This window comes from Notolabrus celidotus, chromosome 18, assembly GCF_009762535.1.
Source record: "Notolabrus celidotus isolate fNotCel1 chromosome 18, fNotCel1.pri, whole genome shotgun sequence".
NCBI classification, from domain to species: Eukaryota; Metazoa; Chordata; class Actinopteri; order Labriformes; family Labridae; genus Notolabrus; species Notolabrus celidotus.
In genome coordinates this window covers 10,948,539-10,974,013 of record NC_048289.1, presented here as the reverse complement: position 1 = coordinate 10,974,013, position 25,475 = coordinate 10,948,539, and the positions used below count along the sequence as shown (strand labels likewise).

Below are 25,475 nucleotides of genomic sequence, written 5' to 3'. Positions count from 1 at the left end.
GCTGCACTCATAAATACTAATCTACATAATAAAGGAGATGTTTTTACACCCTGTTACATAAGCTGGAAAGTGCTCACACTCATTTTACATTTAGCCAGATAACACCTCTTTAAACTGAACTATAGCCCCCACCTTTGTGTATCTCCTAACCTATTATACATGTTAATCTTGTATTATTGTAGAGCCCCTGACCACTGAACCCCTGCTGCTCGTCCTCCACCCACTAACACACTGATTACACCACTGTCCAATTAATAACAGCACAGCAGACTCAGTGCAGGATTACAGGGAAGGCAGCACACTCCCTCACGCCCACACAAACAAACTAAACCCAGAGTCCTGTCTTCATCCATAGAGAAGTGACAGTGTAAAGGCCGATCATGTCAAGTGGAATCATAAGGACAGGTCACACAACAATAGGAGGTGAACGTATGGGAGAGTTTTATTCATGTTGAAGAAGTGATACAGTCACGGTAACAAGTTGTGCTGCAGGCGGGCGTCTCTCCCGAACCTCGAGAGTGTTGTGTAACACTGTTATGTCTCCACTACTAGACAGATAGACAGACAGACAGACAGACAGACAGACAGACAGACAGACGAACAGACAGACGGACAGACAGACGGACAGACAGACAGACAGACAGACAGACAGACAGACAGACAGACAGACAGACAGACAGACAGACAGACAGATAGATAGATAGATAGATAGATAGATAGATAGATAGATAGATAGATAGATAGATAGATAGTAGATAGATAGATAGATAGATAGATAGATAGATAGATAGATAGATAGATAGATAGATAGATAGATAGATAGATAGATAGATAGATAGAAACAGAAAGTATGAAGAAAAGTGGAGATAGAATGACATAGATTAATAGAAATGACATGAACTTCTTTAGATTAAATGGGAAAGGATTAAAAGATAGAGAATGTTAGCATAAAGAGAGATACAGATGAAAGATAAAGATGTATAGATGGACAGAACAATGGGTAGACAGATACACAGCTAGTCATTTAGCTAGAGTCAGGTAGCTATTTAGTTTGCTATCTAGCTATATATCTAACTGAATCACTTAGCTTGTGAGTTAGCCAGTAGTTAGGTCAGCTAGCAAGCTTGCAAGCATCAGAAACCTAATCTTATACCACTCTTCTAAATTACAACTTTGCAGAGATAGATTAGATAAGATAAGATAAGATAAGATAAGAGATTCCTTTACTCTTCCCACAACTGGCAAATAAACTCTTATTACAACCTACACAGTCACAACTCAGTTAAATTCAAACCAGTGTGGATTACTAGACTATTTCAAGTATACTGGATATTTTACAAAAATGTCCTGCAGCCTCTATAGCAATTACCATAATTCATAAATTCAAAGAATTATACATAACTTAAGAGATACTTTACTTCCACTCTTATTCAATGCTAGGTAATATATTGACTGTTATGAACTAATGCATCATTATGAAGCACATTTCTTCAGTGAACTTATCACTGCTGTTTTCAAAGAGCAGTTGAAGTGGTTGGTTCTTCATTGTGGCCTGATAACAAATAGTCTAATCATACAGATTCTCAAAATCAATAACTAAAGATTGGGTATTGTGTATTTCTTCTTGTATCAGAGCTTTAGCACAGTGAGCCGACGTTATGTCCCAGTGGTGTCATTAAGTAATGAGTGACTCACGTGAAGTTGTGTAAAAGTGCAACGTGCCGTCATTGTTGACTGAGGGGAATCTGGAGAGGCCTTGAGCATTCTGATAATTTGAAACACCAAGATTGTCAAGTGTGCTCTAGGCTGATGCTGTGTATCTGACACCCTCCTCTCTGTCTCACTCACATACACAAAAACACACACACACAAACACATTCACATACATGCAGCACCCAATGTGCCCATCTGCATTTAGCTCGTCTTACATAACAGCCAGTGAAAGCATCTATAAAAGAATAGATCTGTGTTTTCTCACCCCCCTCCATCTTTTTTTAGTCCTCCCCACTGTTTACATATCAAGGCAGTGGTGCTTTGAGTCGTTTCCATGGCAACGCACCCTGGATAGACAGCTCGAGTGTCTCAGCTTTGATGTACAAAGAGGTTCCAACGTGTTCCCCTCCACCGGGGTGAACGAGAGCAGAGCACCACCATCAGCAAGATGTCAAAGCTTTTCTCTCTGTTGTGTTTGTCCTGATTTATTTACATGGAGGTTGGAAGCCTGAGAATCAAACAAACACAAAGATCCATAAAGTGACGTGGATCGAGGCTGAACTAGTTTAGATCGTTATGTAAAAACAAAAACTGCTATGTCATCCACGTAAATCACTAAGTGAGATAGCAGTCAAGACAAGCGTCATTTCTCCACTTGTTCCGACTCCCACACGCAGGAAGTGACGGATCAAAACAAGAGAGAGGCTTTGAACAGAGCAGAGAGTTAGCGCTTCGAATAGAGACAGCTGGGCTCCCTGTCCATTCACAGGAAGAAAAAAAACAGCAGTGTTAAAGCATCACTGTAGTTAACGATGTCACAAATTAAACTGAGACAATTCAGCGGTGAGTGGTTTCAGAACAACTGAGAGCTATTAACTGACTCATCTTTAAATCAATCAAACACAGAGCAGGAAACAATTGCTCCCAATTAATGAAAGGCTGGCAGTAAAAACCCTTTCATTTTGTAGTGTTTTTAGAACAATTTGGGGAAGCAATGTGGGAATGTTTCTGTCTTATCAAACATTTTATTGAACAATTAACTTATGATTTAAAAGAGAATAAAGATGATGATGATCATGGGAAGACAAACATACTTAAGTAAGTTTCTCAAACATAAAACGGAGACATGAGACAGTAGAGATTTCCAGGTCTTATTGTGAAAAGTCTTGTTACATCTTACACTCTCATGATTTGGGCTGTCATATGATTCATTTTGTTGATCCTGATTAATAGCATTGGTTGTCTGCCAATCGTAAGGTTAGGGGTCTGGTCCTAGGTCCGGCTGTACACATCAGCTGTGGCTGTGCCATTGGTTTGTGAATGGTATTAGTTAACACTGATGGGTACTTTCCACAGCAGCCTCTTCCATCGGTGTGTGAATGTGGTGTGATTGGGTGAATGTGACGTGTACTATGAAAGCGCTTTGAGTGGTCAGGGGACTAGGGAAGGTGCCATATAAACACAGTCCAATTAATGTTTAACTTTTTTTTTTTAGCATTTCAGAACAGCTTTTTAGTTCATATTAACAATGTAAGACAATTCTTACCAGAGTCTTGATTTGGGAATTGAATGAAAGCAGTGATATAACACTGCTGCACTGCTACAACAGTGTGGTCTGAAACCAAGAGTTCCAACTTCACAGTGTTTCATCCACAGGTCTGTGGAGATGCGTACTCCAAAACACTGCTCTGCTGGCTTTTGTGATGCCGTTACCTGCTGCACCTGCATGCTTAGCTCGTCAGTGGGAGCTCAAACTCAACTTAGTACTTTGGTGATATTTTGATTCTGTTTGACACAAAGTGTATATTACTTTTGAATTGTCAGCTGAGCTGTCTGGAAGTTTTAAAGTGAAATGTGTAACTCAAAACCACAGTGGTGTAGTTTTCATCATTGCAGCAGCATGAAGAAACTGCAGCAGCTTAACTCCGGTGTTCCTAGAGGGACAAAATAGCCCTGGATTAGAAAAAAAGAATGCATGAATTTTGGACCTGAATCACACTGGGGTTAACATGTTAGTGATGACTGTCCTTCTAAAAACCCAAATGTAAGAAGATGTTTGCATACAGTGAATTTGTTAGTTGATGATAAAGATAAAAACTTAATTCAGTCCTTGTTACACTGTACCCTGTGATTTAGAAAAGTAACCATGTAGGGATAATATTCAATTCAATATTCATTTCAAGGTGACATTCTCCAACTTAAGACAGTTGGACAAAAAATATTTTTAGGAGGTTGAATCCCATTTAACTGGAGAATTTGCTGTCCCCTTATCAAGCTAAAATTTGGATCATGTTTTTTCTATGTAGAATGAAAACCCAAAGCCTTCATCGTTAGAAGCAAAAGTTAAACTTTCTGATATTGTGAAACAGTTAAGGATGGCAATTTTTGCACTTGTGTATTTTCCTTGGTTCTATAAGTCAAATGTAACTCTATGATTTGCTGTCTAATGTATTCATCTCACTTCCGTCTATCCTCAGGATCATTCGCGTCTACAGAGGGAAGAAGAACTTCGGCTTCACGCTGCGAGGCCACGCCCCCGTCTCCATTGACTCTGTCATCCCAGGTATCTTCTTCTTATTTAAAAACCAGAACAGAACAGCCTGATCAGTGCCTCCTCTTTATGTGTGTGTGTGTGTGTGTGTATGTATGTGGTGGTGGATTGCTACAAACATTGTTCTGTGTTGGCTGAGAGGGGTGGATGCGTTCTCTGTGGGCGAGTCTGTTGTGGTGCCAGCCGCTGTAGGTTGAAGGTGATCAGGAGGTGTTTGTGTGTGTGACTATGAGTGTACCAGGAAGTGGTTTTTGCATGACTCACCAATGAAATGTTAAGAGGAAAACTCTCAGAACAGGCTGTGCTGTGCAGTAATCGACACTTATAGCAGTCAGTCAGTGCCTCACAATTACATTCAGGGAGCTCGAACAGACTTTTATCTGGAGTTGGAGTTTTCTTCATGCAAGCTTTTAAACTCTTTCACAAAGTAGGAATAGAAAAGATGTTGAACTAAATATCACATAGCTACAGCATACTTACATAAGTTGTTACTTTATATATTATACATGTGCCATTACTTTATTAACTAATTCTGCTTAAATGTTATTATATCTCAGAAAACCTTTCTCTTTGAGCTTTATAATGGTCACACTTAGAGTAACATTATCTGTTCTTCTTGTAATAAGATTCACAACAGACAACCAATATTTGACAGCTGATCCCTCTATATAAAAAGATCAAGCTAGTTGATACTAAAGCCAGGAGTAAGCTTAACTTGGCATAATGTTTGGGCAGATGGGAAACACAGTGAGCCGTAGCCAAACTACCAACTTTATAATGTTATTTTTAATAACTCTGTATTTCAGATCTTAAAGGCATATGTCCAATTTCCAGATATATGAAAGTCTGATTAGTCCCCTTCTTTTGATTGACAACAGATGGTAAAACAAGTTTCAATCCAAGGAAAGAGAACCAGAGTTGACGCACAGGTGGTGCCACTGTGTCAAGCTACACAGGCCCTATGTGGACATGCATCAGAACATTTTATGTTCTCTGTTTTCCCATGAATAAAAGCGGTCTCCGGTTGTTTCTCGACATCTCAAGTTATTTGTCTTATCTCAAGATAACAAAGCTGAATTTTTTGTGAAATTGAGCATAGCGTTAGTTCAGGCAGGCCTCGGAGTCAAGCTTGCAAAATGGGCATTCTATCTGCCTTCTCTAACTGCTTCCCCTGCAAAGTGCTTTTCAACCTACCTACACCCTAGCTTCTCCTTTATGCCTTGTCTGAGTTTACCATTGTCATATGTATTGACACTGATGTCTATGATTTATTCTTTTGACAAGAATGGTCCTGACTGAATGTCAGTTGTTTTCTCAGATAACAACTTTTCTTATCTTGAAATAAAAAAGCTGCCTTTTCGCTTTGAAATGGATTGTTTGTCTCAATATCTCGAGATAATAAAGATTGTTTTCCTCTAATAACGGGATCATTTTCTAGTCGGGACCCTCTGGGGGGTCGTGAGACATAAATGGGTGGTCGTGAGATGTCTTCAAGAATGTTGTTTTGTTTAAATTATCTAAAAATAGATAGTACATTTTACCCATTATAGTAAAAATATCGACAAGAATAGTAGCTAACCTTGAAATAAAACCGTGAAAATAGAAAATGTAATGAGTTTTCTGCCTTTCTTTTGCCATATGACTCCTAAGTTTAGGTTTGGTGAACAGTTAATTATCAAAAGCATCAGTAGCAGTAGGTTAATTCATAAAGGAGCAGGAAACACAGCCACGCGCTCCTATAGGTAGACTAATTTTCTGCAGACCAGCTAAATGAAGCCACATTAAATCACTTCAAGAGACAGTGGGGGTCGTGAGTCTTTGGAATCTATATTTTTTTGGGGGGGGGCTGAAAGTTTGGGAACCCCTGATCTAGACAACTTAACAGTGGGCTGGTCACTGAGGTCAGCCTTACTAGGGCACGCCATATTGCTCTTACCCCCACTGATGCAGAGATGCCTGCTAGCTAGTTCAGGCAGGTTACTCAAGCTGCACCATCCAATAAGGTAGTGTATTAAAGCTGCCTCTCTGCCTCTGCTGTGGCAATGCCACCGTTGCCCTGAACTAGGCCTGCACTCAAAACTTTCAGCCGTATCACCTCCCCAGCACCCACCTGCAGGCTCAGACTATAAGGGGTTTAAAATATTATCCCATCACTCCTCAATTTCTGCATGTTGAGTCAATCTGTGAGGAGTGATGAGGTCGGGAGCCTACATGCCAAACACAAACAACGTTCTGCTGCTGCAATAAAGTTTTGATCAATACAAAGTGAGTAGACTGGCTGAATTGAGTTTAGCTCTGCCTTTTGTTAGGTTTGTTCTGTGCTTTTGCAACTCCAGAAATATGAGTTATCATCATCTGATGTTGAGTGAAGATTTTGAGGAAACAGCTGAAAATTATTATCAGAGGAAAGTTGAGAAAATAAAATGGATGGATGCAAGTCCACTTAGGGCTTCCATATCAAACAGTCACAACCATCATTGAGGATGTTATTTGACCTACTCTATTAGTGGGAGGTTGAAAAAGCACAACTGCAGCTACGTAACTCTAAGTGCAGTCACAGAAAACTTGACTTTTTGAGATTTTACTAAAGATTCCGAATTTTGGCTTTGGTAGTAAATAATGTGCAGGATTAGTTCTAAACAAAACCTCCATAAAACCCATATGTTTCTTTTTTTTTTTTTACATTTGAATGCGTCACTTTTTATACAGATGAATCAAGCAAGCTCACTTGTAAGCTTTTGAGATGTTGGTAGGAGGAATCAGCCAACTATGGACAAAGCCAGGCTAGCCTCTTCCCCTGGTTTCTGATCTTTGTGTTGAACTAATCAGCTGCTGGATGTAGCTTCATGTTGATTACAGATACAAGAGAGCTATCAATGGTTTCATGGGACTCTAATCAAGAATTGTGTTATTCCTGTAATGAAAGTTTATTGATCTACAGTTTTTCAAACTGTCTACAGTTTTTCAAACTGTAGATCAATGCTAGTGTATGGTCTCACATTGAATTTCTTTAACAGTTTACCTCCAGACATTGAACAGCTGCACAGCTCTGTTCATCGGTTTCCTCAATCAGCAATGCAGATTTGTAATTGTCCAGATTTTAATCAAAAATCTTGTAGTAGTAAGTTTTTTTCCTCAGCTGAATCACTGTTTGGCATTCAAATCAAACACTGTGTAATATTTGTGAGAGTAATGGCTACTAAGAGCTTTTGTTAATTACTTTCTTTTTTTAATTTGCCGCAGTAAAAGGTTCTTTAATTAACTGTTATTGCTTACACAAATAAAAACGAGGACATGTGAGGTTGCGAAGTAGCTGTGGTGGGGAATATGCAAGGAGGGAGGTGGTATATGTGTGTGTGTGTGTATTTGAAGATGACGGCGCTGTTCCCCGCCCACCATTATCTCCCACCATCATGTGCTGGAGCGGCCAGAGCGGACTGACTCAGTGGGCCTTATGGAGGTTGATATGGAGATGGTGGGGGTGGATAGCATGTCTCTGATCGTGATCTGAATACTGACAACTAGAAAACCACAAACACAGATTGAAAGTCTGCCTCGTGGCCTGCGAATGTGCCTGCGTAACATGAAGAGTTTGTTACATTTAAACTCTGAGTAAAAGAAAAGACAGCATGACATTCAATGTGAGGAAAACAGCAGTGAGTTGACACATGAGTGAAGCGATTGTGAACGGTGCGGAGCAATCAGAACAGATTCACTGAGGTTTGTTTTGACAGCACTGTTTTCCTTATGTAATAAGATTTAGCGCAGAGATCATCTCATTTGTTGATGGTCTTTGTTGGATGTCATACACAGATTGACAGCACCGCATTAGTCACCATCTATTCCCTCTTCCACCAGTCTGCTCAGTGCACCTTGTTGGCAGGTTAAGTTGTGCCAGGATCTGTTTTAAAATTCTGATTGATGTGTGATTTCTGCCATCCTCCATCACAGATAGTCCTGCAGAGGAATGTGGACTGAAAACCAGGAGACCGTATCCTCTTTCTCAATGGACTGGACATGAGGTTGGTCTTTAAAGGATAAACACTATCATCAGCAGCAGTAGTGGTAGTAGTATTTTGTCTGTGCCTGCTATCCAAGTTCTTGAAACTCAGGTAGAATATTAGAATAGAAATCAGGGCTTGTTTTTCTCCAGGAAAACCATCTGCTGCCACTATAAAAAAACATCTTTTATACAGTGCCAGAATTTCCATCACAGAACACATGAAGCTCCTGTTTGTTTTTGTTATGGGTTCCATTTATTTGTTGTTTCCCTGTTTTGGGCTGAGTTCACTTTTTTAGATTGGTATTTTTTTCATGTGTCCCCTCTGCCAACAATCTTAAGGAGAAAAACAAAGTCCCATACCGACAAAATATAGGCAATTTAACAAAATAGTAACATTGAATTTCTCTGATATGATAATATCTGAGATCCACAGGAAGCCAGAGGGGATGAAATCCTACATTTCTTAAAATAGAATAGATGAGATTGGGGTTGGTTGTCAGACTTTTTACTCCCTAATTGTGGTTGGTCAAGCTTAAACAACTAATTCAATTATTACAGACAACAAAGATAAACAAAATGAAGCATATTATATTACTATTAACCTGAAATAAAATGTTCAGTTTTCTCTTTCACACACAGTTTTTAATAGATTTTGTACATAGATTGGACGCTATAAAACCGAAATGTTAGCCCTACCAAAAAAGTGAGTGCCATTTCAAAAAGGTATATAAGTACAGGCAAGGAAAGCAAACATTTTAACATTTTATTTTAGTTCTCTGACCAGGAATTTGCTGGTGCAAACAAGCCCTCTTTCCCCGGATGCTTAGTGGATTCCTTGTCGACAGTTAGCTAGATTGAAAAATGAGCTGCAGGACATTAGCTTACCGAAACAAAAACATAACAAACAGATGAGCAGGTAGCCTGACTCAGGTCAAAAGTAACAGTGGTTTAAAGCTCATAGAAAGGTAACAATTTCAAAAAGTATATCTTCTTTCTTTAAATGGTACAAAGTAAATACAAGTTTAAAAATGATAAGTAGTACTTTTACTGGTTATTGTTTGCTAGGATATATTTTTTTTTGTCTGGTGCAATGCTAGCAATGACTAAATGACTATGAGTTGGCTTCAGTCAACAAAAAGCTAGCTAGCTGTTTTCCAAATTCCAGTCTTAATATAATGCTAAGCTAACTAGCTGCTGGCTGTAGCTTTCAAGCAACAGACCTTCTTGTCTTGGCTAACCGTTTACCGAATAGCTACAGAGGAAAGCTAACCTCATTGCTCTTAGAGCTACACAAATCTGCCATAATACTCTGAACCTGATTATTACACTTTCAACTTTGTTTTTTTTACATTTTTTATTACATATTGTTCCATAAAGCAATGGACCCACATAGCAAAATTGGTCTGGCCCGGTTCTGGCCCACAATACACTTAGACTCGACCAACATATCGCAAAGAATGACGGCCCTTTAGTGGCCCGATATAGTTTGCCAGAGACGGCCCACACATGGGCCAGCTTAATAACAAGCTCAACCTTAATCGGCCCAGATGCGGCATGGACAGATCTGGGCCACATAAACCAAGCCACAATTGGGCCAGATGTGGCATGCCATCATATATACAATGCCATCATTGCCAGACCTGGTCCACATCTGGTTGACATACCACTTGCCATGCCAGCAGTCAGCAAGCAGTGCCGTGGCAGTGCAGTGGCGTGACGCCAGATCTGGCCCAGACCTATCAGTCCAATTTTGCTATGTGCGGAGTATAGTTAACTGTTTCTGATCTAAGCTAAGCTTGCTGAATTCTAGCTATACCTATATAATTAGCAGTCAGACATGAGTGGTATTGATCTCCTCATCTAACTCAAAGTGAATAAGTGTGTTTGCCAAAAACACTTCTATTTTCTATCTGAGTCCTCCTCAGCCATTGACTTGTGTGTCTATGTAGGTTCAGTGTGTATGTACGGGGCAAAGTACGTGAACTCAGCCTTTATGTAAACTGCGCTCTTTCTGTGGGAGTAGTCATCGTACTTTTGTGGACTTTACAACTTCTTGACCTTCTGTCTCTGGAGCTTCAGCAAGTCAGTGTGGGCGTTCAGATAAGAAATTCATCATGGATGAAACTGAATCGCACCTTTACGATCTCACACAGCAAATACAGCATGAGCCAGTGTATCCAGTGCAGTGCGAGGAAACAGTGTTTTCATTCTGCCACCTTGACTGCCACGTGAGAAGAATTACTGTTCCCATGGCTGCCTGATGCACTGATTTGATTGGCGCAGTATAATTTTGGTGCTCTCTGATAACATGGTGCAGGAGTAGGAGGTAAACAGCAAAACAGAATTGCTGTCAGAGAGACAAAGAAAAGTACAAGAGAGAGCTTACAGTGTTGTTTATAAACTGATACTGTGTGCCATCAAACAAGATGTGGAAAATGAAATACTTGAATTATTAAGAAAAGCATGTTTGTAGAATATCTCAGTTGAATCTTTGCTCTACCACAACCCCACGTTTTCATCTTGGTGTTTAATTTAAAGCAATTATATGAAATCCAGCATTACAGCTTGACTCTTTGTCTTCTCTTTGAAAGAATAAGAGGTCTTCACTGTTTGTAGCATGATCAAACATGAAGTGTAAATTAAATCTTAAAAGGATTTTGCAGGGGGCTGCCACAAAACTGAACATTCAGCAGCACAGTATATTATAGTATCCCTTGTGCTTTCACATCAAAGTACGTACAGTATGTTATCTTCTCTCCTCTCTTCCTTCATAAACATGGGGAGCAGGGAGAGGTAGAGTGTACAACCCATAGGGTGAGCTCTAGCCCAATCAGGCTTCTATTAATGTTACATGATTTGGTTAGTATGTTTAAAGTCATGCTGATATGACTTCAGTCCATCCGCTTCAAACTAAATATCTACCTTTTATTTCTCTATCTCTTTTAGAAACTGTTCCCATGAGAAGGTGGTGTCCATGTTACAGGGCAGCGGCGCGATGCCTACTCTGGTGGTGGAGGAGGGTCCGTCTGACTACTCGTCAGAACAAACAGACCCAGAGGAATCTCCTAGCATGCCCCCCACCTCGATACCCCGCTCCAGGTCAGTACACACCAACAAACCTGACATTTTGGACTGACATTTCCTGCAAGTCACAGTCTGCAGGGACAAACAAACTTACATCAGACCTCCTTGTTATGACAAAGCATGTTTTCAATAAAGATGCACATACAAAGGGAAAATAATTATGAAGCAATTATAAATGTATGCATACAAAATCATGCTAATCTCTTGCTGTGTCAATATCTAGGTCTCCTGCCCTCAGCTCTCTGCAGTGGGTGGCAGAGATCTTACCTCCCAGCATCAAAGTCCATGGGCGGACCTTCAGCCAGCAGCTGGAGCACCTGCTGACTATTCAGGAGAGGTACACGGTCTGCAAATCCCTGGAGACCTTCTTCCAGCACAGGTTGGTGGGAGGGAGGAGCGGAGGAGGTTTTCTAAATGACAGAAGCCAGAATAGATGAAAAGATGTGAGAGGAGTTATAATGTGGATTCTACTGAAGTTTTCTGGATCTGTCAAACTTTCTTTATGGCAGGAATAACTGGCCAGCTTTCATTGAGAAATAATTTAACTGTAAATGAGCTGTTGCCTGGGAAACTGTATTTTTAATATACTCTAATAACTGGTTGCCAAGGAGGCTGCTTATGAAGGTAAAAATGAGAGAGGAAGGAAATGTATGATGGAGTGAGAGAATTAAAAATGTAGGAACAAATGCACAAAGCTTAGCAGGGACTTTATTCTTTATTTCCAGTTATTTTTTTATTTTTTTTTTTTTATGATAAAATCTTGACCTATATGATAAAGTATTGATCATAATTGCAACTTAAAATCTCATAGCTATGACTTTTGTAATTTTATACTTTTATCTTATAATTGTGACTGACTCCTTTATAGTTATATCTTATTATGTCATATTTTAAGTCTTTTTCCTTGTTTTTTGACTTAATATTTATGATTTTACTTTTAATTTCATAATTTTGACCTTGAATACCATATTTTGTATATATACAAATAATAAGTATGATTAACTTTCTCATACTTTCAAATTATATTTTCATGACTTCAACTGACCGACTCATAATAATAATTTATTATGTCAAAATTTTGACCATTTGCTTTTGATTTTGACTTTTTATGTCACCATTTTTACATGTTATCCTCTATTATGATTATGTGTCTCTTGATGTTGACTTATCTCATAAATATGAGTAACTTTCTCATTATTTAGAAAATAATTTTCTTATAGTAGTTACTGACTCTTTGATAATTAGAATTTATGTATCATAATTTCAAGATTTATTGTATTTTGTCTTTATATCTTCTGATTTTGACTTTTTATGTCAAAATTTTGACCAACTATTTCATATTTTTGAGCATATATCTCATGTGGAGTTAAAACTCATAAAATATGGCTTGTCTCAAACTTAATTTTTTATCCTATAAACGAACAGAATCTCCCATAATTATAAGTATAACTGTCATAATTATGATCTTCAGTCATGATTTTTAGCTTTATATAACGTAACATTGACTTTATATGTCATCATTTTACCTATTATCTTGTAGATTTTAAAATGTTCTCATGATATTGACTAAACTCGCAATTCTTTTAAAATCTCATGATAATTGTGACTGTCTATCATATCTATAACTTATTACATCAAAATTTAAGCCTCTTTTCTTTTATTGACTTTATATCACATGAGTTTGACTTTTATTTCACGATTATGACTTACTTTCTCATAATTTTACTCTTACTCTATATTTTTATTTGTGTTAAACTGCAAGACAGTATATGACCAAAAGCCACCACAGTGATCTGTCACAAAGTCCCCACATTGTCTCTAGCAGTAGTTCTGTTTCTGGCTCTGAAAGTCTCTTCAAGTTGAACTTTGTTATTTTATATTCATCATGTGAGTGAAGAGAGACATTTCAAACGTGATGTGACTGTTCTAATGTAGTCTGTTAAACTGTTCCTCATCAATAATAAACTAAGGACACGGGTCCCCAGTGATCTGTCTGCTGGTTCAGAGTTTTACACTTTAATAAACATCAGAGGGTTTACTCGCCTCTGTTCCTTCACATCTGTTACATAATCCTGACGCATTTCCAAGTTTTTGCAAAAAAACCCTGCCACCCCCCCCAAAATCTTGCTTTGGAATATTAACTAGACATGAATATAGCATTATGTGATGCCTTATGCTTTATTATTGTAGAGGGACATGTAAACAGGATGAAGAAGAGAAGAGAGCTGAAGCTGTAGCTCTGCAGATGATGCAAACATGTGACGCCACAGGATTTTGAGCAACATAGCAACTGAATTTTACAGCATGTGTGTACAGTAAAAAACACCCAAAGGCCTGAATACTACTGTAACTCACACCCCCATTATCCTCCCACCTCTTCTTAAACTGATTCCACCCTGTATCTCAGCTGCACGTGCCATTACAGATGCAAAGATTCTTTGATGTAAGCTTAATCAATTTTCCAGCAGCAGACAGACGTTTGTCTATGCTAGAATTTTTGTGTACATGTATGAGTGCAATGATGTAATGCGTGTGTCTCTTTGCTTTGTGTGTGTGACGTTTGCAGGAATGTGGACACTCTGATAGTAGACGTGTTTCCGGTGCTGGACACTCCAGCCAAACAGCTGATCTGGCAATTCATATACCAGCTTCTGACGTACGACGAGCAGGAACGCTGCCAAGGCAAGCTGTCACGCTTCCTGGGCTTCAAGAGCAGTGGTGAGTCAAAATCACAAACATGCAAATGATCTGCATATACTTACAGTGTCAGCTGTAAAGATGAGGGTTGGATGTGAAAAAAGAAAAAGTGACCTGTAAGGTGTCTTCATCAATAAAAATATGAGATGAATAAATTGAAACTTAAGCTTTCATTCCCTGGTGTTTTATGTAACCAGTGCAGGCACAAAGGAGCAGCTGTGCATATATGGCTTGTCAATAAAAAATATATCTCTAAATGTGTGTTTGTGTGTTTTTACAGCAGTGTTGGAGCCTGAAGTGGGTCCAGGTCCAGGGCTTCACCGGCGGAGCAGCTCCATGCGGGTGACGGGGACGTCATACCGCAGCAGCATGCGAGAAAGGAGCTCTGATGACTGCATCATTGGGACTCACCTGGGAATGGGTACGCTGCACATGACAACAACAGGCAACACTATTATCCCTGTAATCTCTGTGGGTTTTATGTCACTTTTTTATAGCAATCCAGCTTTAATCTAGGTCACAAACTCCAGGGCTCTCAAATGACACTTTGGCTATTTGCTCTTGAACATCTTAATTATCTCTTTTCATGAAAGTTTCACTGACTGGCTCTATGGAGTGTGTCTGGTTTGGTACTCAATTCTTGAGAGGCTGTGATACGTCCATTTATACACTTCACCAAGATGATTAGCTGAGCCTAAATAGCAAAATCAGGACAGGAGTTCATGCACATGCTAATCAATCTGTCGGGATATTTTTTAGGTAATGAGAAAGCATCAAATTACACAATTGAAGACTTTTTTCTCCCTTGAAATGCATCTGAAAAGCAGAATTGTCTTAGCAGTTAAATCCCATCATTTGTTAACAACAGTGGACTGCATCACTTATCTGTAAAGTGAGTGTACCTCTCATGGCTGAGGCCAGCCGTCGCTCACAGCTACTGTGCATTTAAGTTTGTTTTAGTATTTTCAATCAGAATTGCCTTCAAAAAGCATTTTACTAAAAACGTCTTGAAAGAGGGAATGATCTTAGAATAAGGGTCATCATGATCAAGCCAAAATGTTGAATTATGGAAAGACGTGTTCATAGCTATGAACCTAAAGAGACTATTAGCCCAAATCTTTCAGCTCCTCTTGAGCTGGCTGAGCTGTTTCTACTCACTATTTATCCATCCATCTTGCAGTTTGTTGTTTTGGTTCGCCCTCGCCTCTAAAAGTATTTCTCTATGGTGGTAAAAGGCAACACAAACAAACCTGTAAGAACCATCTGTGCACTACCAGCTCTGCAAGAATTAGCGGCAACTAATTTAGGTGCTAAGGAGCAAACTATTTCTGATATATTTGGTAGAGACCAAAAGCAGAGCTAAAAGGGATTGCATATAAATGCTGATACATGCAAGTATTGCTCTCCAACTGCTTTGATGCATTTTATTCTTACTCATTAAACTTGATACTGTTTGTGTATGATTACAGGTGTTGCATTAACTTTATTATGGAAGCTAGAAAACCTATTGAAGAAATATTTTCCTCATTTATAATTTAGTGCTCAAGATGATTGCATGTTATTTGGTTGGAGTCTGGATAGACGTAGACAATAAGCTTCTTTCAGCAGTTAATTTACTTTAATGCTTCCTCAAGCAAGGCAGCTAACCCTCAGTGACTCCACTTGAACTGCTCTGTAAAGAGGCTGTTTGCACTGGTCAGCTCACAGGAGATAATGTGTATAATTAGAAGAGCGTGCAGTAGACTGTTGCACATCCTCCGTGGATACTTGGAGTGACGTGACAAACTTCAGCAATTTCTTGCTCATGTATTAAATCCATATCCCTGTGTAAGGTGACGGGTAAATCATTCGTGGTGTTCATCTTCATTGCTAACTCCTGCTCAAGGAGCTATGCTGTTTACCCTTCACTCCTCCATGCTTTCCCTGCTCCTCTTCATCCTCTCCCTCACTGGCTGGGGGTGGATGGAAGAGGGAGGCTCACAGACGTCCGTGTGTCACTGTTCATGCCTTATTGTGCTTCAGGGATTCATGTGGATGAATCTGGGAGCCCGGAGGAGAGGCAGTCTGGAGACGGAACCTCCTTCCCTGAGTCCCCTGACCTCAATCATGTAGGTATAACTGCAGCTTTCAGCGCCTTGCTACACAGCGACTGGCATAATGTGTGCTGGTAACAGTTTCTGTGCTCTCTGTCCTCACATCATTTGAAGGTCTGCTCATAATTACTGCAACTCAACATGCGCTATTAAATCTGATTTGTGGCTGCAGTTGACCTGCAGTCTTCAAATTATTCCTGAGATCAGCAGACCTTCAAAGCTAATGTGATTGTGTGCTAACCAGCTGATCATGCCTCCACCCGTAGATGACAGGTGTGTACACGGAGCTGGAGGCCATGTACACAGGGAAGCCGCCACAGCAGGGTGGCTCCCCAGCAGAGTCCGAGGGCCCGGGACAGACTGAGGGCTACGGGCGCCCTCTCTCCCCCCTCACACTCCCCCCTCTTACAGGTACTTACGTGATGACACGCCGACCAAATACTCAACTCATGCTCACATGCTTTTATCAAAGGTTCAAAACCATGTGCCATTAAATCTTTGTGCATTTGCAGTGAGAATGACTGTAATCAGGCAGGAGTGAAAACTGCAGCACTTAAGGCCTTGATGGCACATGACTGATGCCATGTTCATATTAGTACAATGTGGATCAGTACAGGTGACAGCTATTGCTACCCATCGGCATCTTTTGTAGTTATGGTTACTTACATTTGTAGAGTTTGTTTAGGAGTTTAAAGCTCCTGTGAGGAATTGTTTTGCTTGTGTTGATTTTGGCGCCCCCTGTGGACAAAGCAGTATGGTGCATTTCTTTGCTTATCTTGTATAAGCTTTAGTCATGTTTTCAATCTACTACCCTTAAACAACAAAGATCCCTTTTGTGGATGACAAAGAGTCATCAGTATGACTTTAAGTAGATTTCAAACCGCTTAAAAACTCCTCCCAGGAGCTTTAAAATTGCTACTTTTTGAAAACAGATGTGAACATGGCATGAGAACCGCTGATCAATAAATGTGTTTAAGATTTCATTCATTTTCTACACTCTATGTGCATTTATGAGCCTCCAGTTTTGTTGTTATGGTAACCTCTCAGGGAAAGAATTCTCAAGGCAACAACATGACCAAGAAGTCACACATCCTTTCTTAAGGGAATAGGAAGTATACAATCGAGGCCAAGTTAACCACATAGAAGACCTTGATGTAAACATCACATGTAGCACAGCTGCTACAGAACACCTGTAACACGCTGATGGCAGCCATCTTTGATTTCTCTTCTTCATAGGGAGCCGTAAATCAGGCCTCTCCCTGTCCTGGAAGGAGCCACTCCCGACTCCGGTCTATGAGATCCAGCACCAGAGCAGCATGGACTCCAACCCCTACGTCAGCCTGGAAAGCCCCCCTGCGTCCCCCGAGCCCTCAGATGTCGGCCCCAACACGCTGAACCGCCGCAAGAAGCTGTTCACCTTCTCCCGCCCACCTCGCAGCCGGGACACGGATAAGTTTCTGGACGCTCTGAGCGAGCAGCTGGGCCACCGGGTCACTCTGGTGGATGACTTCATACCTGGGGAAAATGACTATGAAGAGGTGAGGATGACGTGGCTGTGTAATCTGATGTGTTTTTAAGTTTCTTTTGAGCAAAACATCAAATTTAAATGTAGTAGAATAAATATACTCTGATACATTGTTATTCCTTGCTCCATGATACCTAGTATGAAGTAGAGGTGCAAACTGAAGTTATCCTTTTCACTGAACTGGTGGCTGTAAGAATCAGTAGTGTGTTAAAAGAAGTTGAAGCTATCCATCCTACGGGGACTTTAACAACAAATGAGTAGAAAAAACATACAAGTTGAATTTGAAGTCTTAGACTTGCAAACATGCATCCATCCATATTTCCCTACATAACAGTTGCACAGACCTTCACTGTAATATGAGTTTAAAGGTGATGCTAATGTGGAAGTTCCTTTAGTATCCAATAAGACATCTGACTGTAGAGAGGTCTGGGAGAGAGTTACATGAGACCACTGTCTCAATCACTAGTTTTAATACTTGTTTAATACAGCATGATGTTAGCTTGATAAAGTACGGCCCCTTTTAGAGTAACACTGATGAAAAAGCAGGGTCTGTCTGCCTAGCTAGTGATAACAAACTAATGCCACGATGGCCCACAATGAGGATACAGTCCATGCATTTGTAGTCACCCTCTTGTTCAAATATGGTCACTTCTGGTTACAAAACACCAAGACTGTTTCGTCCATAATTCCAAACTTGAAGCTGCAAAACTGTAGCCCACCAAAGGATAACAGCAATTTATCCAAACACATACATTTATGATTAAATTCCAATCTGCGGCCCCTTTCCCGCATGTCACTCCCCACTCTCTCTTCCAGTTTCCTGCTCTGTCCACAGTCCTATCCTCTCCTAATAAAGACGTAAAAGCCCGAAAAATAGCCTTAATAAAAAAAAAAACACTTTATAGATAGACTATATTTTCCAAATTTAAGGATACCACTTAGGAACAAGGATGCTCTGAACACTTAAAGAAAGCCCTTTCTATTACAGGTGATCAGCCCCACTCCCAACTTTAAGTACTCCTATTGGCTGGCCCTTAAGACTGCAACAAGCCACCAAAAATGAGTATTAAAAATCATCTGTCCAGAGTGCAATTACATTAATAAATTCTGAAATTGGGACAATTAGTGAACTTTAGCTCCCCCTGTATACCTGAGAAATTATGATGTATATAAATCTAGATATGTTATAAACATTCAAAAAGTTTTAAAAAAGCAAGTTAAAAAATAAATATTTATATTTATACAGTATATATAGTTAATGGTTTTCTTTTTTATGAAGTCAAAAATATTTTTGCTTATTGTAAACGTATAAATTTTTACTCTATTCTGTTATGTTCTATTTTAAAAATAAGTATAGACAACTGCAGCGCACTGATAACTCCCACAGCGTTGTGTTCAGTGAAGAATATAACTGTAAGCTCTGCCCATAAATAACACAAGGTTTCATGGAGCTAGGAATAACACAGTTATTTAACGTTTTTCTATTTCAAATATGAAGCTGTTACACGTTTAATCTATAAATATGAATACATGATTTAAATACATTTTGACACCTTAGTATAAATACTGTGAACAGTAGAGATTGTGACTGAATCATTGGCAGACTCGGTGTGGTTCCTGTAAGGCTATTTTTGCATTCACAGCTACAGAGTATGAGAGTTCAAGTTATGTAGAGGGGAAAGGAGAGGGTGATTAGTCTCGTGTCATGACCTGCACATCATTAAGTTTTTTCATACAGCACTTTTAAATCATGAGGTGCTTGACTTAGTCGAAACATACAGACAGGTGATTAAAATGAAACACATAGGCAACATAAGATCATTGACACTCATTTATCTACCACCCAGTCTGACCCGTGTGAACATAATGTAAACTAGAAATGAGCTGTGGCTCTATACGATGTGTTGTCCACAGTAATTATACTAATGTCTCACAGTTACTTTGGTTCTGCAGTAGAAACGTTGTAGTTGTGCATGTTGACATTAGAGCAGCTCTAATGTGCGCTACAATGAACACTTGTGTCACATGAACAGATATATCAAGGTGGTTGTCATGGTTTCAGAAGAGGAGGGGTGCTTGTAAGTAAATCATGATACTCAGTTATATGGTAGAGTCTATTTTTATCTGCTTATTTCTGAGTAGAAATCTAAGTTTGTACTGGCTGTTTCATCCAATCACAGCGCAAGCATTGCTGTGTTTGTCATTAGACAAACAGAGATGAGAACATTTTGCATAAATAAGTGGGTTTACAAACTTTTACAGTCATTATATTTCTAGAACTCTAGTTGGGTCGGGGTTTTTCTGATATTAAAGTGCATGTGTGTTAAAAGTAAGTAGATAGGAAGGTTTATTTTGTTGCTTTTCCGTCATATGTAGGTAAAAAATTTAGTTTGAACCTGCAGATCGATAGACAAAGTGTTTAAATTGTAAGGCCCACAATGCATTTCTCATCCTTATTAATAATCAGCTCTGTGTCAGTGAAGGTGGAGGTAACTTTTTTGGTCTGATGGTGTTCCTCTCCCCCCTCCAGATGAGTTTCCAGGATGACCAGGAACTCGGCTTCATGCCCCGCAGGCTCAGCAGCGGCAGCAGTGAGGAGCACAGCAGCAGCGAAGAGGTCTCCTCCCCCACCTACTCCTCCGAATCCGAACCCATCCCACCACCTCCCACTATAAGCCCACCTCCCCCACCTCCGTTCCAGTCTCTGATCCCCCCTCCTGTCCAATTTACAGACCCTCTGCCACCTGTCCACTTCTCCCCTGAGCACATGCCTCGCAGCCGGATGCCCTTCCACCCGCACCACCCCATCATCCCTCCTCCCCCGCCGCCTCCCAGGACCCTCCTCACCAGCCGCTCCCCTCTACACAAAGTCCTCCCCACCAGAGAAGAAACAGAGAAAAGTCACCAGCGCTTCCAAGCCACCTCCAGCCGCCACTCTACCGTCCACACCATCCTGGGCTCCTCCACCATGCGCTCCTCGCAGCCGTCCCGTGCCAGCTACCTCCCCCGGCAGCTCAGCCAGCCCCAGCCCATCCTCCATCAACCGTCCCCTGAGCCGTCCCCTCCTCAGCCACTGAGACCGAGTCAGCTAGTCCTCCAGAGGCACCACCAGCTCCACCACCAGCACAGCTACCAGGGCCCGCTGCCCCCATCTTTGCAGGATCACAGCCCGACAAAGTGTCCAAATAAAGGGTTACACTCCCAGACTCCAGCCTCTCGCTCCACCCTGCCTGGTCACACCAAAACTTATGAAACCATACGACAGGAACACCAGGCACCACAGGTATCATCTGCATGTACTGATGATAAAATGATGGGGAAAAAAACTTACAAGGGATCTCCTTTTCTTCTTCTTCTTTTTATTCTTCTACTTCTTCTTCTACTCCCACTTCTACTTTTCCTCCTCCCCCTCTTCTTCACCTCCTACTCTCTATGCTGAGAAAACTGCCTTCCATGCTTAACAGTAGACCAAACTTTGCACACAGGTTCAGTGCTCTGCCAAAAAGTCCTTAACTAGCTTGCAGTGTCGTAGCCCAGATGGTGGCGCTGTAACATCAGCCTGAAATTGACAAATTGGAAAACTCATAACTAATCAGTGATAAATGTGACAACTGAGCCACCTGTTACATAGAGTAGTCTTCACTTTTAAAAGTTTTTATAATAACTAAACAATGAAATAATGATTGACAGGTTTCTTTTTACTAATGAACATGTATTTATATATGTAGCAATTAGTTTGAGTTCTGTTTGAACATGCATAGGCAGCCGTTAATATAACCATGACGGATGCTTTTGTCTTTGTGTGACCCATAATTCCTGCATCAGCGAGCACCTTTTATCTGCGCAGAGCTTAGTGCTGTGTGAATTACAGACATGTGACTAAATGGTTAAATGATAAACTTGGTCTGTACAGTTCTGCCTCAAATGCCCTCGGCTCACTGTAATTTTCTTAAGTATCACGCCGGCTTCAATCTGCTGCAAACCTGCACTTACTGAGAAATCATGGAGAGTACATAGAGTACAGTGCAATAATGAGCACCCAACAACTCAACAGTTTTTTATTTCTCATCACCAAGGCACCACCGCCTCCGCCTCCACCCCTGCCCCCACCATGTGACCCACCTCCGCTGCCCAAGTCAGACCTCAGCGCTTCGGACATCAACCACATGAGCGTGAAAAGGCTGCGCTGGGAGCAGGTGGAGAACTCTGAGGGGACCATTTGGGGTCAGGTGAGCACTAATCTACTGTTCCAAAATAATTTGATAAGGGGCGATAAAAAAAAGTATGGTGCACGACTCAGCCTGAAAAAATCAAGAATCTCCCAGACAGTAAATACAGTGAAGGATAACTTGTGAATGTTCACGCTTTGGCTGTGAGTTTTCTCACCCCTCCTACAGCCCTCGTTCTGTATTTGGAAAGAGCGACTCATCGACTCTGTTGTGTGTCTGATGAGTCATGGCAGCGTCAAAGCGAAAATCTTTGTAAACAGAATATGGTGGATCTCATCTGTTCAAATACACCGCAATGTGGACTCTATGGTCCTGGTTCAACCCTATCAGACATGTGTGTTTACTGTGTATATAAAAGGAACTTTCCACATCTACTTCTGGGTTTTAAATCAGACTGTGTCTGCTGAGAGCACTTTATTGAATCCTTGTCCTTGTCTTTGTCCTTGTTTAGCTCGGCGAGGATTCAGATTATGAAAAGCTCACTGACATGGTGAAGTTCCTGGACCTTGATTTGCACTTTGGGACTCAACGCAGATCCAGTAAGTAATGACTTATCATGCACTTGTAACCACTTTCTATGTTGTATTACCCTGTATTGCTTTACATGATGCTTGATTGTAAATAATGATAATATTCCACTGCGCTAACACTCAGAGTTTGCAGTATACATGTGTTTATGTGCTCACTTTTCCTGTTTTGTTTGTGCTTTCACAGTTATGATGTTCTCCATAACCTGTTTTTGGAGCTGCTCAGTTCACCTGTTCATCACTTCCATTCTCCATAAGGCACCAAACACCCCCTGTTACTCCTCTCATAACAGATCTCAGTAATAACACAGCTCTGCCAGAGGAAACATACACCTCCCTGTTATTTATTGAAGATATCTCAGACCTTTTGGCCCTCCAGAGGCTCAGCTGACAGAGCTGTGTTATTAACCCATACACCTGCCTCCTGGTACCACAGTATGTGTGTGTTTGTGTGTTTAAATGTGTGTGTATATGCGTGTGATTGCTGACCCCCCCGGTGCCTGGAGAACCCTTCCTTACATTGTTGTTGAAATTATCAGTGTCCCCATCAGAGCCAGCTTTCCTGCCCGACAACTTTAAAAAGAAAGACGTGATGGAGATTCTGTCTCATAAGAAAGCCTACAACGCCTGTGAGTACCACAAGAAACGTTCAACAGGTGCAAATCAATTTTAATTTGCAAAATTCTCACTGCAAAAAAGTCTTACTTTTAAACAGAAAATTAGTCAACAAAAACAAGTGCAAGAAAATGGGGTATTGAATATGGATGCACGATATTGGATTTTTTGCCGATATCCAATATGCCGATATTTTACAACTTATTTAGCCGATTACTGAATACTGGGATTAGTGTACAGTCTTATTATAAACAAAATTCATACAAAAACATACATCTTACTTAAAACTTGGATGATGCTCTCCCTGAGACCCTGTGATCGTAACAATACCCACAACCAGGGCAAATTTGGCCAATTTCACATTTGACATTGTGAGAAAACCTAACCTCTGTTCACAGGGAACATGTGAAAAGTGTAACTGTACATCAATTAAACCCAAATTAAATTAAATGGTTTCTCTTTGACAGTAAATGTGCGTAAATTAGTCAGCTACATGTACCGTACAGACTGTTGCTTAAATTCTAATTTAACTTAAAACATGAGCCCAACATGTGTGCAGCAGCCCATTATCTTATTGGTTAATTATATCGGCGGATATCGGCATGTTGGCCGTTATCTGATAGTTCATTTTAAAGCCAATATCTTCCGATACCGATAATGTGCCGATAATATCGTGCATCCCTAGTATTGAATATATGAGATAACAGTTAGGTCACTTCATTTGCACCTGCCTCCTCACACTCTATGTCATGTACCTACACTAACATGATCAGTGCTCAGCCAATCACATTAGTGCTGACGATTGTTTTAACACTCTTCTCATCTCGCCATCTTTTCAAAATAAGAACGTACTGGAATCAACAAATTAATCCTCACCAAGAACCAAACCACCTGAAAGAGGACGAATTGTTTAAACTTTAAACTTGACCACAGCTTGCTATCATAAATTCTTTGATTGTACATAAATAAACGACATGCCTCCACATAATTGCGTTGTAAAAAAAAAAACTAAGTAAATAAATGAAAAATATATACTTCCTCAATGGGCGCTGAAATATTGAGCTGATGGCTTGTTTTAGAGCCAAGGCATCATGGAATATATCTGGTTGGTGGGGCCACAGAATTAGCACCTCACCTTTTCCTCTAACCAAAGCCCACTTGAGTGAAGTCCACAGCAGAACAGATTCTTGTGTTGATCTAAATCAGACACAAACAGTTTACTCACTCCTGTATTAGTGTTCATAATATATTCCTTTACTATCCCTTCTCTACATTAATAATTCAGTATAGAACAGTGCAGGAGTCTGCATAACTTATTAAAGCTAAACATCTACAAAAATGAACACATGCAAATACATCTTCATGACAAGATTTAACTGTTATGACTAAGCATGCTCAAGAAAAAAATATTCGTTATATATTTTTATTTTCTATGTTAATCCATTACCCATCTGTTTCAATGGGACGGCTTTAAGACCTATCCTGCAACCAGTCACCAGAGGGCGCTCTAAATGTTTTGGTTTCCCATTTTGATGCTGTCCTTGTCTTTATAAAGTCAGTGTCTGAAGTAATTATTTCAATTTCATGTGAAACAACAATAATTAATGAGGGACTAATAAAATTAAATTTACAGACGATTAGATTAATAATGTATCGGTTATTAAGACACAGATTAAACAGTGACAGTGACAGGCTGACTCATAAGATCTGCTACAGATCTCTTTAAGAAACCACCACTGCAGTTGGTGCTGATGATTCTGTTTTATTAAAACCAGTTGCTGTTTGGCAGCATTATGTAATAATGAGTGTCGAATTTTAAATGTAACAGTGGCTTAAAGGAAGTGTTAATAACTTAGATAATTTGCATACAGTGGGTATAAGTAGCAGACAAATTACAAAAAGAATATCTAGTTAGCAGAGTCAAAGTCCTGTTCGAGAATATTAGACCTGGTCCTTCTGAGTTGTTTTTCAGCAGACTTTAGGAAACTGGTTCACTTATTTGAATGACACTGTTTAAGAGCCTGTGTCCACTAACAGCTTATTTGAGCTGGCAGTGACTAGTTTCAACTAAATCAGTTCAATTAAGTGTTTTTAGCGCTTTCAGAGTCCTGAACACAAAAGTGCCCTCACATTGTCATTTTTTTGCACTCTCAGTTGAAAACAAAGCAGTGCTGCTGAATATCTCATCTCCATCAGCAGCCAATCAAATTCAAGAGGTAGTGGGACTTCTGATATCAACTTTGTCAACAACATTAGCAGTCATAACGTAGGAGAAACTAACCACACTCGTTTTCCAAATCTTGAACTGCTGCTAAGGCTGTCAGCATTTCTGTCAATTGTTTTTGTTTTTTATTTTTAAAACTTTATTAAAGAAAATGAGACAAGTATGAAGTACACATAGCCATTTAAAATAGACTAAAAGTTCACTACTAAGGGAA

General features: G+C 40.0%; 1 protein-coding gene and 1 long non-coding RNA gene across 3 annotated transcripts in view; one reads left to right on the top strand and one right to left on the bottom strand.

The window, feature by feature from the left end:
- Nucleotides 1-25,475, top strand: part of grid2ipb (glutamate receptor, ionotropic, delta 2 (Grid2) interacting protein, b) — a 54,631-nt gene that overhangs the window by 23,010 nt on the left and 6,146 nt on the right. Inside the window, 15 exon segments of the mRNA XM_034708065.1 lie at nucleotides 4,191-4,276; nucleotides 8,216-8,247; nucleotides 8,249-8,286; nucleotides 11,214-11,366; nucleotides 11,575-11,730; nucleotides 13,918-14,069; nucleotides 14,329-14,469; nucleotides 16,071-16,156; nucleotides 16,408-16,552; nucleotides 17,378-17,679; nucleotides 19,700-19,744; nucleotides 20,197-20,949; nucleotides 21,743-21,895; nucleotides 22,347-22,434; nucleotides 22,962-23,051. Coding sequence (XP_034563956.1) covers nucleotides 4,191-4,276; nucleotides 8,216-8,247; nucleotides 8,249-8,286; nucleotides 11,214-11,366; nucleotides 11,575-11,730; nucleotides 13,918-14,069; nucleotides 14,329-14,469; nucleotides 16,071-16,156; nucleotides 16,408-16,552; nucleotides 17,378-17,679; nucleotides 19,700-19,744; nucleotides 20,197-20,949; nucleotides 21,743-21,895; nucleotides 22,347-22,434; nucleotides 22,962-23,051 — 2,420 coding nt within the window.
- LOC117830113 lies at nucleotides 434-11,866 on the bottom strand. 2 transcript variants are annotated; one of them, XR_004634730.1, is made up of 5 exons: nucleotides 11,619-11,866; nucleotides 11,190-11,423; nucleotides 1,979-2,221; nucleotides 1,696-1,765; nucleotides 434-545 (listed from the first exon to the last, which is right to left on the bottom strand). It is a non-coding gene; the product is annotated as an uncharacterized LOC117830113 (long non-coding RNA). The 2 variants fall into 2 exon arrangements; XR_004634729.1 differs by having other exon boundaries at nucleotides 1,696-2,221.